This window comes from Balaenoptera acutorostrata, chromosome 1 (genome assembly GCF_949987535.1).
Source record: "Balaenoptera acutorostrata chromosome 1, mBalAcu1.1, whole genome shotgun sequence".
Taxonomy (NCBI): Eukaryota; Metazoa; Chordata; class Mammalia; order Artiodactyla; family Balaenopteridae; genus Balaenoptera; species Balaenoptera acutorostrata.
This window is the reverse complement of record NC_080064.1, coordinates 34,782,002-34,800,353: the sequence shown is the minus strand read 5'-3', so window position 1 is coordinate 34,800,353 and position 18,352 is coordinate 34,782,002. Positions and strand designations below refer to the sequence as shown.

Sequence of the window (18,352 nt, the reverse complement as noted above, 5' to 3'; positions counted from 1 at the left end):
ATGTCATTCTTCATTGCATGGGCAGAAGATTACCAGTGGAAATTTTGAGGGCTGGAAAAAAGAAGTGCTGTTTTCTTTGCAGTGTTTGCAGAACCATGCTAACTGTATTTCTAATGCTTTCCTCATAGGTTTGATGGAGAGTATGAGACAGGCAGATCTCAAGAACTGGTCTTTAGATCAGGTTCAATTTGCTGATCTCTGTTCTTCTCTTAATCAGTTCTTTACACAAACTGGCCTTATCCACTCACAGAGTAACGTTCAGCAGAATGTCTGTCATGGTGCCATGCATCCAACAAAACCTTCCCAACACATTGGAACAGGTATGGATTTAATTATCTTCTTGATTTTCTCTTTTTCTCATTCGTATGAAATTCAGTAACTGTCTGGGGCAACTTGATATGTTGTTAATGATAGCAGTGATGCATTTATATCTTTTTATTTCTAAGAAATGAATGAAATCAAGTAATTTTTTAAAGATGTATCTTAGAAAAATTGAGATAAAAGAGACTGTTTTTCTGTCATGATTTACATGATTATTTTATTGTTTATAATTGACTTTCCTTTGTGAACTTTAACCTTTCAAGTTACCAAACAAGAATTAAATGTCTTAAAGATATGTACATTTTAATTTTAATAAGAACATAGTTATGAGATGTTACCAATTTAAATTTGTATAGACTTGCAATGAAAATCAACACATCTTTATATATCTTCTAAGAATGTTAAAAAAAATTAAAGTTCAGAGTGTATATGAAGAGTATACATAACGGTAGTCTCATTTATGTTTTGCTCTGGACTCAAAATTTGTGCTTTGTATTTTTTCATCTCACTTTCTTCCTTTATTTTTTACCCTTGTAGCCATCTCGTTTACTCTGATTGCAGAGCCTACAATTTTCTCAAGTTTACATTCTGTGTTTAATATCCAAGTTCTTTCTCTCTTCATTTTAATTTCTTGATGCCTTTATCTCCACGTTGACTTCTTTTCTGTACATTGTCTTGTTTTTAGAGTTGATGCTAAAAAGCTCTCTTTTCTATCCTGAGTGGCTTCCTTCAGTCATTATCCTAAATTATTTCACATACTTGGTCTTTCTAAGTTCTCAAGATCCCTAGTCCTTTTTGTGAAATCTTCATTTGTGAAATCTTCTTTTTTTTTTTTTTTTTTTTTTAAGGATTTTCTTATTTATTTATTTATTTATTTATTTATTTTTGGCTGTGTTGGGTCTTCGGTTCGTGCGAGGGCTTCCTCCAGTTGCGGCAAGCGGGGGCCACTCTTCATCGCGGTGCGGGGACCGCTCTTCATCGCGGTGCGCGGGCCTTTCTCTATCGCGGCCCCTCCCGTCGCGGGGCACAGGCTCCAGACGCGCAGGCTCAGCAATTGTGGCTCACGGGCCCAGCTGCTCCGTGGCATGTGGGATCTTCCCAGACCAGGGCTCGAACCCGTGTCCCCTGCATTAGCAGGCAGATTCTCAACCACTGCGCCACCAGGGAAGCCCGAAATCTTCTTTTGATACAAAAGAAATCTTCCATCTTTGCTTCTTCCACTTGAATAGCTTACCTAACTTGAAAGTCTCAGTGGTTGTGTGATTTTGGTGACTTATTCATTTCATAAATCATATTCATAGAAGAGCCTCATTCAATGCCTGGCATATATAGGAGGTACTTAGTATTAACTGAATTTATTGAATGCCCTCTATGTGCCAGATACTAAGCCACTGAACTCTTTTTTTTTAATAACTCTTAAGCTTCTCTCTCTCTCTCTCTCCTTTTGTCACTTCTTTTTTGGTTCCTGTTAAAATAAATTTCAAAAAATTTATTTTTATTGTGGTAAAATACACATAACATAAAATTCACTGTCCCAATCATCCTTAAGTGTACAGTTCAGTGGTATTTAAATACATTCATAATGTCATAATGTTGTGCAATTATCAACACCATCCATCTCCATAACTCTTTTCATTTTTGTAAAGCAGATACTCTGTACTTATTCAACAAGACCTCTCCACCCATTTTATCCCTTCCCCAGCCCATGGCAACCAACATTCTACTTTTTGTGTCTTGAGTTTTAACTATTCTAAGTACCTCATATAAGTGGAATCATACAGTGTTTGTCTTTTTGTGGCTGTCACTTAGCATAATGTCTTCAAGGTTCATCCATATTGTAGCATATGTTAGAATTTTCTTCATTTTTAAGGCTGAATGTATGTATAAGGCTATTTTTAAGGCTATTGTATATATAATATATACCACATTTTGCTTAACCATTCATCTGTTAATGAACACTTGGGTTGCTGCCATGTTTCAGCTATTGTGAATAATGTTGCTGTGAGCATGAGTGTACAGATCTTTTCAAGACCCTGCTTTCAGTTATTTTGGGTATATACTCAGAAGTGGAATTGCTAGATCTTACGGCAATTCTATGTTTCATTTTTTGAGGAACCATCATACTGTTTTTCGCAGCAGCTGTACCATTTTACATTTCCACTAACAGTCATAAGGGTTCCATTTTCTCTGTATCCTCACCAACATTTGTTATTTTCTTTTCTTATTTTTGAATAGTAGCTATTCCAGTGGAATCTCATTGTAGTTTTGATTTGCATTCACTGATGGTTAATGATGTTGAGCATCTTTTCATCTTCTTATTGGCAGTTTTTATATCTTCTTTGAGAAATGTCCTTCGCCCATTTCTTGATTGGGTTTTTGTTGCTGCTGAGTTTTAGGAATTCTCTATATTTCTGGGTATTAACTCCTTACCAGATATATGATTTGTAAATATTTTCTCCCATTCTTTTGTTTTCTTTTTTACTGTGTTGTTAGTGTCTTTTTTTTTCTTCTTTTATTGTGTATGCCTTTGGTATAGTATCCAAGAAATCATTATGGAATTCAGTGTCATGAAGCTCTTGCCCTCTGTTTTCTTCTAAGAGTTTTAAAGTTTTAGGTCTTACATGTAAGTCTGACCCATTTTGAGTGAATTTTTGTATATGGTGTTATATAAGGGTCCAATTTCTTTTGTGTGTGGATATCCAATTTTCCTATTACCATTTCTTGAAAGACTGTCTTTTCCCCATTGAATGGTGTTGACACCTTGTCAAAAATCATTTTGACTATATATGTGTGTATTGCTGGGTTCTCTATTCTGTTCCATTGGTCTTATGCCAGTACACTGTCTGACTGTAGTAGCTTTGTAGTAAGTTTTGAAATCAGTAAGTGTGAGTCTTCCAGCTTTGCTGTTCTTTTTCAGGATAGTTTTGGCTATTAACAGTCCCATGAGCTTCCATATGAATTTTAGGATGGGATTTTCTATTTCTGCCAAAAAAAGTCATTGAGATTTTTGATATGGATTACATTGAATCTGTAGATTGCTTTGACATCTTAACGATATTGTCTTGCAGTCCGTGAACATGAGATGCATTTCTATTTATTTACGTCTTCTTTAATTTCTTCAGCAATGTTTTTTAGTTTTCATTGTACAAGTTTTTCATCTCTGTAATTAATGTATTCCTCAGTAGTTTATTCTTTTTGATCTCATTGAAAAATGGAATTGTTTTTGTAATTTCCTTTTCAGATTGTTCATTGTTTATATATAGAAATGTGACTGAATTTTGCATGTTGACTTTGTATCCTACTACTTTGCTGAATTCATTTATTCTAACAGTTTTTCTGTGTGTAGTCTTTAGGGATTTTTATGTATGAGATTATATCTGTGAACAGAGATAAATTTACTTCTCCCTTTTTAGTTTGGATGCATTTTATTTCTCTTTCTTGCCTAATTGCTCTGCCTAGAACTTCCAGTACTATGTTGAATAGAAGTGGTGAAAATGGACATCTTTGCTTTGTTGCTGATCTTAGAGGAAAAGCTTTCAGTCTTTCACCACTGAATATGATGTTCACTATGGGATTTTTCATACGTGGCTTTTGTTATGTTGAAGTAGTTTCCTTCTGCTCCTAATTTGTTGAGTGTTTTTATCATGAAAGGTGTTGACTTTTGTCAAACACTTTTTCTGTGTCAGTTGAGATGATCATGTGGGTTTTTGCCCCCTTCATTCTGTTAATGTGGTATATTACACTGGTCAGTTTTCATATGTTGAACTGTTCTTGTATTCCAGGAATAAATCTCACTTGGTCATGCATGGTGTGCATAATCCTTCTATTATGTTATTGAATTCATTTTGCTATTGTCTTGAGAATTTTTGCATCAAGGTTCATAAGGGATATTGGTCTGTAGTTTTAGTTCTTCTTTAAATGTTTGGTAGAATTCACCTGTGAAGCCATCAGATCCAGGGATATTCTTTGTACAGGAAATTTTTGATTAAGTATTCAATCTTCTTACTCGTTATAGGTCTATTCAGATTTTATCTTTCTTCATGATTCAGTCTGTGTTGATATTGTGTTTCTAGGAATTTGTCTGTTTCATCTAAGTTGTCCAGTTTGTTGGTTTACAGTTGTTCAAAGAACTCTCTTATCCTTTTTATTTTTGTAGAATCAATAGTAATGTCACCACTTTCAATTCTCATTTTAGTAATTTGAGTCGTTTTTTTCTTAGTCCATTTAGTTAAAGGTTTGTCAACTTTGTTGATTTTTTTTCAAAGAACCAACTTTTGGTGTTAAAGATTTTTCTCTAATGTTTTTCTGTTCTCTATTTCGTTTATCTCTGCTCTAATCTTCATTATTTCTTCCTTTCTGTTAGCTTTGGGTTTTGTTTCTTCTTCTTTTTTAGGTCTGTTTTTTAATGTAAGTCTTTATAGCTATAAATTTCCTCCTTAACACTGCTTTTGCTGTTTCCTGTAAGCTTTGGTATGTTGTATTTTTGTTTTCCTTCATCTCTAAGTATGTTCTTATTCCCCTTGTAATTTCTGCTTTAATCCATTGGTTAAGTGTGTGTTGTTTAATTTCCACAAATCTGATAATTTTCCATTTTTACTTCTGTTTTTGATTTCTAACTTCATCCTGCTGTGGTCAGAGAAGATACTTTGTATGGTACCTATCATTTAAAATCTATTGAGACCTGATTTGTAGCCTAACATATGGTCTGTTCTGGAAAATGTCCCATGTGCACTTGAGAAGAATGTGTATGCTGTTGTTGTTGGGTAGAATGTTCTATATATGCCTGTTAGATCAGGTTGATTTATTGTGTTAAATCTTCTGTTGGCTTATCTTCTGTCTGGTTATTCTATCCATTATTGAGATAATGGGTCTTTAAGTCTCCAACTGTAATTGTAGAGCTGTTTATTTCTCCTTTCAGTTCTGTCAGTTTTTGCTTCGTATGTTTTGCAGTATGTTATTAGGTGCATAAATGTTTGTAATTGTTCTGTCTTCTTGCTGTATTGCATCTTTTGTTGATATATAATGTCCTTCTTTACAAGAAGTAAGACTTCAGAAGACATCTCTTGTAACATTTTTTGATTTAAAATCTATTTCGTCTCATATTAGTACAACAATCCCTGTTCTCCTTTGGTTACTATTTGCATGGAATATCTTTTTTCATCCTTTCACTTTCAATCTGTTTGTGTCTTTGGATCTCACGTGAGTCTTCTATAGTCAGCATATGGTTGGATCATGTGTTCTTATCCATTCTGCCAATTCTGTCTTTTGATTGGAGGGTTTAATCCATTTATATTTAAAAGAATTACTGGTAAGGAGTGACTTCTGTGTTTTGCTATTTCTTTGCTATGCCTTGTAGCTTTTTTGTCCCTTATTTCCTGCATTACTGTCTTCTTTTGTGTTTAGTTGATTTTTTATAGTGAAATGTTTAAATTCCTTTCTCCTTTCTTCTTGTGTATATTCTGTAGCTCTTTGTGGTTACCTTGGGGATTGCATTTAACATCCTAAAGTTACAACACTCTAATTTGAATTTATACCAATGTAACTTCTATAACATACAAAAACTCTGCTCCTTTTCGGCTCCACCTCCACCTCTTTTGGTTGTTGATGTCTCAAAATTACATTTTTCTACATTGTGTGGCCCAAAACATAGACTAATAATTATTTCAAATTCATTAATCTCTTAAATCATGTAGAAAACAATATGTGAAGTTACAAGCCAAAGTTACAATAATATGAGCTTTTATACTAATAGTTTTTAGAAAACATTTTAGCCTCTTAAATCATGTATAGAACAAAAAGTGGAGTTAAAAATCATTGTTATGATAATGCTATCTCTATAATTGCCCATGTATTTACCTTCATTGAGATCTTTACTTTTTTCATATGGCTTTGTGTTACTGTGTAGTGTCCTTTCATTTCTTCCTGCAGAACTCTCTTGAGCATTATCTTCCGGGGCAGGTCGAACAGTAACAAACTCTCTTAGCTTTTATTTATCTGGGAATGTTTTAATTTCTCTCTCACTCTTGAAAGGACACTTTTACCAGGTATAGGATTCTTTGTTGACACTTTCCTTTTAGCACTTTGAATAGATTGGCCCACTACCTCTGGCCTGTAAAATTTCTGATGAGAAGTCTGCTTATAATCTTATTGAGGATCCCTTATATGTGACAAGTCACTTTTCTCTTGCTGCTTTCAGGATTCTCTCTATCTTTGAAAATGTGATTATAATGTGTCTTGGTGTGGGTCCCATTGACTTCATCTTACCTGGAGTTCGCTGAGCTTCTTGGATGTTTATATTCCTGTCTTTCATCAAATTTGGGAAGTTTTCAGCTCTTATTTGTTCAGATATTCTTTCGGCCCCCTCTTCTCTCTCTTTTCCTAGGACTCCCACAATGCATAATTGGTCTGCTTGATAGTGTCTCATAGGTCCCTTAGGCGCTGTTTGCTTTTCTTCAGTCTTTTTTCTTTCTGTTAATCAGCCTGGATAATTTCCATTGTCCTATCCTATCTTCACATTTGCTGATTCTTTCTTCTGCCTGCTCTTCTTTGAGTCCCTTAAGTGAATTTTTAATTTCAGTTATTGTAATTTTCAGTTCCAGAATTTCTTTTTGGTTTTTTTTTTCTTTTCTTTTTCTGTCTCTTTGTTGATATTTCATTGTGTTCATGCATTGCTTTCTTAATTTTCTCCACATCTTCCTTTAGTCTTTGAACATCTGTAAAGTTGTTTTAAAATCTTTGTGTAGTAGATCTGCCTTTAGGATTTTTTTCAAGGACAGTTTCTGTGGATTTGTTTTTGCTTTGAATGGGCCATACTTTCCTGTTTATTTTTATGCCTTGTGATTTTTTTGTTGTTGTTGTTGAAAACCATACACTTGAATCTGTTAAGTGATACCTGTGGAAATCAGATTCTTCCTCTTCCCAAGGGTTTTCAGGATTTTGTTACTGGTTTTGTTTTTTTGATTGTTACAGGCTATCCTTGTGCTGAGGATCAACTTAAGGTTTAAACTTAAGATCTTTTCAGGTTTTCTCTGAGCCTGTGCTTTTTCTTTTGGCATGGGTGGTCACTTTTTAACTTTCTCTGGATATGCAGTTGTTTTTCAGTATCCTAGTTTTTAATGTCTGGCTCCCAGAGGGGAAAAAAGAAAAGAAAGAGGGGAAAGGGGGCAGCAGCCCTTTAAATCTCCTGGAAATCAGTTCAGCCAGAGGAGAGGAGCTTGCAGTGTTGGGGGGAGATGCAGCAATAATGGCCACCCTCCTTTTTGTCTGCACCTCTGTAATCAGAAGCAACAATCAGTGCTCAGAGCACAGACCCCCAGTATTTGGTGGACAGTACCCTTTTTCCTACACTGGCTCCTGTAGGGTTTGTATAAGCTGTTCCAGCTGCTTGCCATGGGGGTAAGAGTGAGGGGATAGGTAGCTATATCTGTGCTAAGAGCTGAAATTCACCAAAATTAACTGCAATTTGCCAACCAAGCCTTCTTCTGCAAGTTGTGAACCTTCTATAGAGAGTCCAGAGTTGCAAACTAGTTATGTTAGATTTTACCCATGCAATTTTATCTAGATTCTTGTTCCACCATCTTCCCAGAATTCTCCCTATCTTCATGTTTAAGTATCAAGATCTTTATGATTTGGCATGTATTTTTACTTATTTGTCTTCTTCCATTCCATCTTTTTAATCTGTTCTTCTACGTGGACAGCTTATCTTTGGTCCTCTGATAGGTTCTAAGCCTGTAATTTGTCCCTTTCAGGATACATCACTTACTTTTCTAGCTTGCTTGAAGTCCTAGACCAGGTGTACCATACTTTGTCCATTGTCTCTTGGTTCTCCTCTCTTCCTTTCTTTCCCTGTTCAACCAAAATTGTCCCTTCTAAGTGCTGCCACATTCTCTTTTCCAAATCACCTTAAACCATTTCAGTCAACCTTAAAAGTACTAAGTGAATTTGAGTAGTTTATATGTACATCAATATGCATGTGTGTTTGGGGGTGAGCCCCTGTGTTGCTCAGATTGTTGCCTTCAGATCAGGGAATTCTAGGAAAGACAGGTAGAAGAAGATGTGGGTCAGTCTTAAGAGAAGGCCATTTCAGAAGGCCATTGTACATGCTAGCCATTAGGTGTCCTTTCTGCAATTTCAAAGCTGTATGGTGAAACAAGACTTTCTTCAATTTTGTGGCCTAAATTTCTAAGAAAGGTCCAAAAGTACCTTTTGATTTTGGAACTGGGTACTCTTGGTCATGGAAAAAGCACTTTCCATCTGCTGCTGTCCTCTGTCAGAGTGGCCAGACATCTCTTCTAGATTCTCTCTAGGCTGAGATCCTGGGTTATTTCCCTAAAGCCCTTTGTTAGTAGACTTCTGTGGTCATCTCTACTTGATCCTTGACCTTGATTATTTGGTTCTGGTTTTTATGATTCTCTTGATTTTTTCTGCCATCTTTCCCTTTTATTGCCAGCACTTCCTTTCCCTCTAGGGTCCTCCCAACTCCTTCTTGATTCTCAGTGCTACTCCATTCATAGCCTGGCAGATGCAGAAGACCTATAGTTTTCCCTCAGTGTTTATTTGTCTCCCAATTTCCTTCCCCTTTAGTCTTTTCCTTCTGAGTCAAAAGAACTTTAACGAGCCCTGGCCTGCCAAGCCATGTTGACCTTTGTCAACACTTTGTGTGATCAGCTCTGGTGTTAAGTATCTATCACCTCATGCCTGCTGATGTCTGTTCACAAACATTCAGGGTTTTTGTTTTTGGTTTTGTTTTTTAATTAAAATTTTAAAAAAAATTTTTGGCTGCATTGGATCTTTGTTGCTGCACACTGGCTTTTTCTAGTTGCAGTGAGTGGGGGCTACTCTTTGTTGCAGTGCGTGGGCTTCTCATTTTGGTGGCTTCTCTTGTTGCGGAGCACAGGCTCTGGGCGCATGGGCTTCAGTAGTTTTGGCACGTGGGCTCAGGAGCTGTGGCTCGCGGTCTAATCCAGTAGGTGAGGAAATGAGACAAGAGAAAATGAGAAAGAACCAGGAACAGAACCCAAGAGTTCTGACTTCCAGCCACTGCCTCCCAAGATAACATGCCTTTTTATAGTAAAGTTTAAAATCAGAAGTGATCTCTCTGACCAATTTACCATACTGAAGATTTAGGAAGAAAAGAAGAGAAAAGTTATACTAATAAAATTATACTAAGTTACAGCTCTAGTATATTTTTGCAGGAGAAAAAATGTGATCAGCCTTCATATTCGTGGCTGATGTACCTTTTAAAGGCTGCATCCGGCTAGAGGGGCTGCCCTCCTCTGAGTAATATGGTCATTCACTTACCAATGACTTCCCAGCCTCCATCCTGCAAAATCTTAGCTCTCTTTCTACTTATCCTTAACAACTCAAGTCATAAGACAAAACCTAATTTTTATTGGAGATTAATCTGTTTTTATATATATATTTTTTCATTTCTCTTTTTTTGGCTTAGTAATTCTTACCTTAAAGGAGGAGACAGTCTGACTTTCCAGTGGCAGGTGGAAACTTGTGAGCAGCCAAATATAGTGTGCCCTACCATGAATATAAAATGAAGATTTTTCTTCCCTTTCTAATTTCTTCTGGGAAAATGATTGCTGTTTTCTAGTTTGATTACAGCATTCCTAGAATGCAATTATAGTTTGTGTGAAACATTAGAATACCTTAGGGAAATAGCCTTTCCAGAATTCTGGATGTGTCATATAATATAAACCAGTGTTATGGTGGTTCTTCCCCAGGAGTTGTTGTGGGAGGTTGCATGATTTTTCCTCCCCTCCCTTTCTATTTTGCATTAGGATGCAATGTAATTGACATTCTGGAGCTATTATACTTGATGGCTGCTGTCAGTGAAAGCATATTAACTTAAGAACCTTCTGAAATGCTGTTTAAATGAGATCTATGTTTCCCATCTACACATCTTCTAAATAATATGTTTTTAATCACCTTTGATATAGCTCTTTTACTTTATGCAAATCTTTCCTGTCACTTTGTGCCTCCAGTCACTTTGTTAATCAGCTAGGGCACACTTAGGTCTGCTTTAAGGATGAGAAAATCAGGGCAATAGAGACAACCATTACTGGAAAGAGCCCATGAGTTAGGAGAACTGAATTCTAGCCCTAGGCCCTGTCAAACTGATGCGTCTTTGGGCAAGTCTTCTCAGCCTTCTGAGCCTCTGTTGCCTCATCCATAAAATGGGGGTAATCCCTGTCTTGCCTTCACTGTGGGTCTAGGGGGAGACTCAGATGAAGTAATGGGATATGAAAATGCTCTTGAACTATAATGAGGTATGTAACAACAACAGACATAACTTACCTACGAGCTTCCAGAGAGTTAGAGGCAGTGCCAGAATTAGTACCAGTGTACTCACACCCAGCCTGGCACCATGTTTGAAAATCCAGCACCACCTTTGGCAGAGTTTTAGCATCTAAAAGGAGTGATTTTTCCTTCCCTTTTCTTCCTCACTTTACTGGCTTAAGTTAGTTTTAGGTAACAATTCTATTAAGATTTTTATGTTTGATTTGCTTTACTTATGGTACTATGTTTTCCTTCTGTCTTCTTCTCGATCTGATTAGGAAATTTGTACATAGACTCCAGGCAAAATCTCGCTCCTTCAGTGATGCCTCCCCCTGGTTATCCTCACATCCCGCAGGCACTCAGCACTCCAGGAACAACAATTGCAGGTAGTTTGGGTTGTGGTGTGTTGGGGTTGGTACTCGGAGTTTAATATTGAAAAAGGCTTTAGCTGTCCCGACAGGGAAGGAGGCTGCCTCAGGAGGGGGTGAACTCCCTGTTTCAGAGGGGTGGGGTGTAGAATACCTGTAAGATGAGGATCATAAGAGCCACCTTGTAGAGGCTTCTGGGTGGGTAAGTGAGAGCATATGCACTGAGTTCTTGGCACACATAGGAAGTGTTCAGTAGATGTGTGTTTCTTTCTTCCTTTATCCTCTCCCAAGTCACTGCTGACATTGCCTCCTTCCTTCCAGGCCATCACGGAGCCATGAACCAGCAGCACATGATGCCTTCCCAAGCCTTCCAGATGCGGCGCTCTCTGCCTCCAGATGACATCCAGGATGACTTTGATTGGGATTCAATTGTGTAGAGCTTGTTTCTCAAGGCACCAGACAGACCCAAGCGTTACCTTTCTGTGCAGTGAAGGGAAAGGTTTGAGAGTATCCAGTTGAGAAAACAAAGTTTCTAATCATTTTACCAATGTTATCGAAATTTTTTTTGAAGACAATCAGAAAGATTTTAGCTGGATAACTTACTGCTTTTATCTGACCCAGACAAGTACTACATGTTTGTCTCCCTGCCAGCTGCCCTATGTAGCTCCTAATTGTTGTGTGATTTGAACGGCTTTTGCATATTTGTGTCAGTTTGATGTTGACCACAAGTGCCAGACTGATTTTTCAGACAGAGCCTATTTTGCTGCAAGCAGTTTATAGATGCATATGTGTAAATACATGTACAAAAATTATTGAAAGGCTTCAATTTTTTCTAATTGGATTATTATGTCTTGAAAAGGAAGTTACTGTGAGTTTTTATTCCTTGTTAGGCTATTTTTGGCAGGATGCTTTTAACTGATGTAGGCAACTAAAAGGAAATAGATTTTTTCAAAGCCCAGTTCCCCTTATTTAATCTTTTTCGGAAATGTGAGTATTGAGTTCTACTCAGTAAGCCAGAGAACCCAGAGTTTGATACTCTCCAAACAGTCCAAAGGGGCATGTTGTTCCTGAGCAGCATGAAGGACTGACCGAATGTTTGTTTGATGCCTGGGGGATGCTAGAGTTCATGTTGCACCGTGCCAGCATCTGTTTTTCTAAGTCTGCATCGTATGCCAGTTCTAAATGTGTTTGATTAGAAGCTGGGCACTCCTTGGCTTTTGAAACAAATCAGTGTCTCCACATTCACTTATGTATTTATTATTCAAAAGTGTTATTTTAATATTTATTGCTATCTTCTGTGAATGCTCAACTCCTCTTGGGTTCATTAAGGAGAAATGCAGTGTCTGAAAGCACAGAATTATTTTTCTTGATAAGAGTTTACAGACAAGACAATCAGAGAGAGACTGTGTCATTCTCTTTATCATTACTCCTGCCATGTGAGTATATTCTCTATCTTTGCATTCCTGCTAATTGAGACTTATTTGCTAAGTAGGATTTTCTGGAATTTGAATCAGAGTTCATTTGGGCAACAGAACAGCAGGGCAGTGTTTGTATAGCAAGTTTCCCCCTCATTCTCTTTCCATTTAGGAAGCACTGAAAGGAGGGTAGAGCCACACATGGATTTTATTTGCCTCAGTCTTCAGTGCAGTTACTGTTGAGTGGCCTGCTGTTTCTGTTGTCCTGTGTGTCTGTGTATGCATGACGTTTGGTTCCTTTCTTTGAAATGCAGCCTGCCTCTTAGGGGTGTTTATTAGTTGTTTGTTTTTTGTTTTGTTTTATTTCACAGTTACTTTGCATGGATTGATTGTCTTAGTTTTGCAATGAAACTAAGAGAAATGAGATTTCTTTTTTTAATGAATAGATTTTGAATTGGTTCTTTAAACCAGAAAAAAAAAAGCAGAATTTTTCAGTTCTAATGGCGAAACGATGTTCCATCAAATCAAGGAGTACTAACTGCTCGCTGGTTGCTTTTTAGCATCTCTAGTCTCCATCAGCCATGCTTATTAAGTCACTTTAATTACCCTTACTGATTCTGTGGTTGAGTCATCTCTATTTGAACTAAACAAACACCTTTGTTTCTCTGTGTGTGTATGTGAGAGTGTTTGCGAACGTCTTTGGGTATTTTTTCTAGTGGAGTGTTGCCTTGAATGAATCACTGGGAAGCCAGCCATGGTAAAGGCTGGTGAGGTTGGGGAGAAGGGAAAGGCTTTATATTCCTGTTGTTTGGATCCTGCTTGGCATGAAAAAGGAAACTCAGTTCCAGCCCCTTGGATCAGTAAAAATCAGAGGATTCTGGAAAGGCAGCCAATCAAGATGAGATAGCAGCCTGCAGAGTAAAAGCTCGGAAAAAAGGGGGTGATTCTCAGTAGTCTGCTCAAGTCACGGTTCTCTAGATACCAAAATAGCTGTTTGAGACTATAAATTGTGTGGGTAGCAGTGTGCACTTTAAACAATTTGGGTATTAGAATGCAGTAGCTTATACTGAGTGATTCAAGTAGAAACCGCTGATGAAGATGTTACAAATTGTGTGAAGCTAATTTCCCATTTGGCAGTCATTTACTGATTTGCAGTGATCAATATTTTTGTGAGAATTTAAACTTACCATGAATGGCCCTGGAGGCAGAGCCTCCATCCAGACCCATCCCACACTAGCGATTCACGTGGCCAGGGAGCCCAGGACAGGCTTTCTCACGGGCTCCAGCCAGACAAGGCTCCCTAGTGAGGTGCAGAGCACCCCTCTAGTGGCCATCTCAGTTGGTAGTTGTAAATGCAGAGCAAGTTCTGTCTTGGGCTTAAATTGACTGAAGACTTTTGGGGAAAAGAATCTTAAATGCATATAATCAAATGGGGGTACTCTGTCCAGGAGAATAATCCGACTGGCATTTGTGGCAGTTTTTGAAATGTAAATGTATTCATGTATGTTCTTGTAAATACATGTCTCTCAGATGTCCTTTGAAGTGGGAGGGAATCAACCTGGGGATTATTTCAAATGGAATAGAGTATTTTGATATTGTTCATTCAGAGGGTGATGTGTACATATCTATATTGTATATATGTGATGAAAATGCATTGGCTTTTTGTGCAAACACAGTCTGCTCTCTGTACTGCTGTTGGACAGTCAGTGTTTTAATGTTTCTACAGTTTTGCTATTGCACGATTTCATATTTTGCCTCTATGATGAACGGCACCCATTCTTTGTAACTGTTCAGTGCTGTAAAGAAATATCCCAAGTGTCATTAGGATTGTTGCTGCCAAAAGTGATATGCATGAATGGCACTTAAAATAAATATATTATGTTAACTCTATTTACAACACCGATTGGTCTGTGTCATTTGCTGCAGTTGAGGGAACAAGATTGGAGCTAGTCCAGAAGCAGAAAGCCTGGAGTTAGTCATTCCTTGGGGTCTCAGAGATTGTGTCCCATGTACTGCTGCCTGAGAACAGTCATTGCTGCTGTTTATTGAACATCTCACTTGCTCTGTGAACTTGAGGAAATTATTTCATTTGTCTGAGCTTCATTTTCCTCATTTACAGTGCCTATAAAATGAGAATAATACCTACCTCCTAGAGTTGTAGAGGGATTAAATTAATTAAGGCATTTAGAACAGCATCTGGAACATAAAAAGTACTCAGTATGTGCCACGTGCTGTGCTAAGTAGATACTGGTATCCTCTTCTTACGTATGGGAACAACTCAAGTTAGAGGTGTAATGGCTTCCCCAGACCCTTTGTTGGCAAGTGGTAGAGCTAAGGTTTGAATCCAGATCATTTGACTCCAACGTCATGTTTTTACACCATCCTCTATGACTTCCAGCGGAATACCCCTGTCCCTACCCCTACCCTGGACCCTAGTCTTGCCCCCAGCACTGCCTTCCCAGAGTGCTCTTTCCAAAAGGTGAAAGTGGAGCTTCTTAACATTTGCTGAGCCCACACTGTGTCAGCCCTTCCCATGAGAAATCTAGAGGTGAAAAAGCCACAGTTTCTGGCTGTAGGGGGTACAGACTTACCCAGGACAGGGAGCAAATGCCAGCCCAAGGAACTTGCCCAGGGAAGCTACTCTGAAGATACCCCCTGGCAAGGCAAGATTCTGGTGGTGAGCAGTTAGGTCATGCTGAGGCTAGGGCATTGACTTAGGAAAGCTTTGGGGTGGGCATGGGCTTTTTAAGTTGAGTTTTCAAAGGACTCGACAGGAGAAGGCGTTTCCATTTATACCACTGCTCTGAGCCAGGCATGGAAGCTAGATTAGCATGGGCCCGGGGTGAGGTTGAAGCCAAAGAAGTGACGGTTTGCTAGTTAAGAGCCAAGCACCAGCAATCCCTGGAGTTAGGATGAGTGGTGGTGTCCCGACCTGATTGTGGAAACAGGCTCAGAGAGGCTACCAATGGGCAGACCAGGGACACTGGTGGAAGTGGACTTGAAGCTGCGGTCTGTCTCACTCAGGAAGGGGAGAGATCCCCACCAATCCCACGATCCTGCTCAGGACCCCTCACTACTTCTAACTTAACCCATACAACACTGTCAGGAAAACCTATTTATAACCATTTTACCGATGGGAAACAGGCTCAGAAAGATTAACTTGCCTTAATTAAGTTCTCCTAGGTAGTGGAGGATCTGGGATCATTCAGTCTGGCCTGACTCCAAAGCCCATTTCCTTTTGCTCCACCCATGGATAGTGCCTACCCATCCTGTGTGTGTGTGTGTGTGTGTGTGTGTGTGTGACTTGGAGGAGCTCTGCTTTTTCATCAGTGCCTCTGAAAGACTGTAGTAGGGGGCATGGTTAGATCTGGTCACTTTGTGCTGATTCAGGCACAGCTAAAGTGCACCTTTGTGCTGATCAAATGAAAAAAAGATCATAAAGATGCATGTTTCATTCTTAAGGCTTTACCATGTTACAGTGTGTTAAGGGCTGCTGTTTATAGATGTGCCCTTACCAGTCAGACAAAGCAGTCCTGGAAGAACCATGTAAGCATCAGTTAGCATTCATAGAAGGGTTGACTGCATCAAAATGCCCTAGGATCACAGAACTATCTTGAAAGCTTCAAGCTGGGAGGGGCCTTTGAAATCATCTAATATTATAAAACACCCACATTTTGCTGTTGAGAACATTGAGACCCAGAGAGGGAAGTGACTTGCTCAAAGTCATACATTAGTTAGGGGAAATTTGGGGGAAGGGGAGGAGTGAGAAAGTCATCTTCCTGGCAGGAATTTAAAATTCCTCACACATTGTCTTGATCTACACAAGAACATGATGCTGTAGTAGTTACTGTAGTTATTGCTCCGGCTTACAGAAAAGCAAACTGCTTTAGAGAGGTAAGGCACAAGGCAGCAGCCTCCTGAATGCATTCGATTAAAGCATGGGAATTTAATTATACACACTTGGCCAAAAAGAGAAACAATGGAAATCTTAATGTGATAGTATCTACCTGTGATGAACGTGTGCCCCTCAGTGGGTACGAGTTGGAAGATTCAAACCTGAGACCATAACTGATGTCTACTTCCAGGTACCTCTCTGCCTGAGCATCTCACCACTGAGTGTCGTTCCAGTGGGTAAAGATACACATTCTGTACAACATTGCACTTGGATGCAAGCCAGCTACTTCAAAGACAGACTGTAACCAAGAATTAGGGAAAATGGCCATGTTGGGCTTATTGAGATGGTGTGTTTTTCCCCAGTGTGGTGCCTTCCTAAAGGATTTTCCAGAGGATTTTGGACTTACCTCCCTGTGTCTCTCCCTCACATGATAAGCAGCCTCCCTGTGTCTCTGCCTTACATGATAAGCAACTAGTCAACATGTGCAAAGCACACATTTGGTAAGTGCACCAGAGCCGGAGTCTAACCCCAGGTCAAGGCTGCTTCGACCCAGCTCTCAAGCTGTGCCTTCAGCAACGCTGACCCTGGAAGTCCAGAGTAGGACGGCCACCATGTATTCCTTGTTACTTCACATTACTTATTCCAAGTACTTGTGGGTTATCAGATTTCGCCTTCAAAACAACTGTGTGGTAGATAACTATTGTTGCCAACCTATTGCAAAGGAAAAATCTGAGCCACAAAGAGATTAAGTCACCTGCCCAGAGTCCTTTGCTCGTAAGTGGTAGAGGTAATAATAGCTGGAGCAGGAGAGCCGGGATTTCAAACCCAGGCCATCCAGCCCCAGTGTCTACACTCCAGTGCGCTGTGCTGTCAGTCCCTTACAGGGCAAAAAGAACGGGGAGCCTTAGAACAAAGCCACGAGGCCGCAGTGAGCACCGGAGGCCGCCAGAGGGCGCAGGGCTGCCAGCTGTGTGCCTTTCCTTGTTTGGAAGGTTTCCTTTACCACAGGGGCTGTGTTCTCTTCCTCTGCAGCCCCCAGGGCTGGGAGCTCCTACAGACAGATAGGGACCCCAGTGGCCAGCCCTCAGACTCTGCTGCCGCATCAGAGCTTGCTGGAGGGAGCCGAGGAGCCCTCTAGTCCTCGGCGATAAACATACTGGGGGGGGGGGGGCCCGCTGCAGAGTGGCCTCTGAGTCTGCTGCCTGGGCCCAGCCCTCCTGATGCCCACTGTCACCTACTCTGAGGTTCGGGTGGGGAAGGTCGCCCCACCATCAACCCCAGCTCTGAGTTTCCTGAGGCTCTGCATTCCTGGGACCAGTTGATGTCTTGTTTAGGCAAGTGTGGCCGGGCCTGCCACACACTTTGCCACGGGGCGTCTACCCTTGTCCTCCCAGCCCTGCCTCTGAGCCCGCACACACTCACACAGCGAGTCCCGGGGCCATCACAACATTATGATTATTGCCACTATTTGCCAGGCCCTGTGCCCAGTACTTGACAGCAGTTATCTGAGTTAACACTCCCAGTTGCCTTGGAGGTTGGTGTCATTATCTTCCTTTTACTGCTGGACGTTGCCACTCAGAGAGGTGAAGTCATTTGCCCCAGGTCACCATCAGTGAGAGGTTGGCAAGGGGACGGGAACCCAGAGCTGCCTTACTCCGGTCTGCTCTTCCCACCGAGGCCTATGGCCTCTTCCACAGCACTCCCCAGTTGCCCTTGACCTCCCTCAGTGCCAGTCACCACACCCATCCCAACCCACCCTACCCTAGCACGGGGCCTGAGCTGACGTCACTGGGTGAAGGCCACCCCTCTCATGACGCAGCCCCCAGAACGTCAGAGAGGCAACTTCCTGTCCCAGACAATGGCAATAAAGACGTCCAAGGGCGCTTCCCACCCTTCCCATGCCTGAGTGACGTCCATAGGCAGAGGCCTTCCTGGGAACGGTCCCCTGGTTCCGTGTGAGAGCGTGTCAGTGCATGAGCTCTGTGACTGGGGTGGGGGGGTGTAGGTCCTATAAGTCACGGTAACTGCGAGTGCTTGTGTGACTCCGACTGTGCTCATGAGGCCCT

The 18,352-nt window shown here is 40.3% G+C and overlaps 1 protein-coding gene across 5 annotated transcripts in view; it reads left to right on the top strand.

Moving 5' to 3' along the window:
- FOXJ3 (forkhead box J3) overlaps window positions 1–14,281 on the top strand; it is a 129,563-nt gene extending 115,282 nt beyond the window's left edge. For all 5 annotated transcript variants that reach the window (XM_057553155.1, XM_057553158.1, XM_057553140.1 and 2 more), the window contains 3 exons: window positions 129–320; window positions 10,887–10,994; window positions 11,298–14,281. In XM_057553155.1, coding sequence (XP_057409138.1) covers window positions 129–320; window positions 10,887–10,994; window positions 11,298–11,413 — 416 coding nt within the window. In that variant the 3' untranslated portion in view covers window positions 11,414–14,281. The remainder of the gene's footprint in view (window positions 1–128; window positions 321–10,886; window positions 10,995–11,297) is intronic.
- Window positions 14,282–18,352: the final 4,071 nt, after the last annotated feature.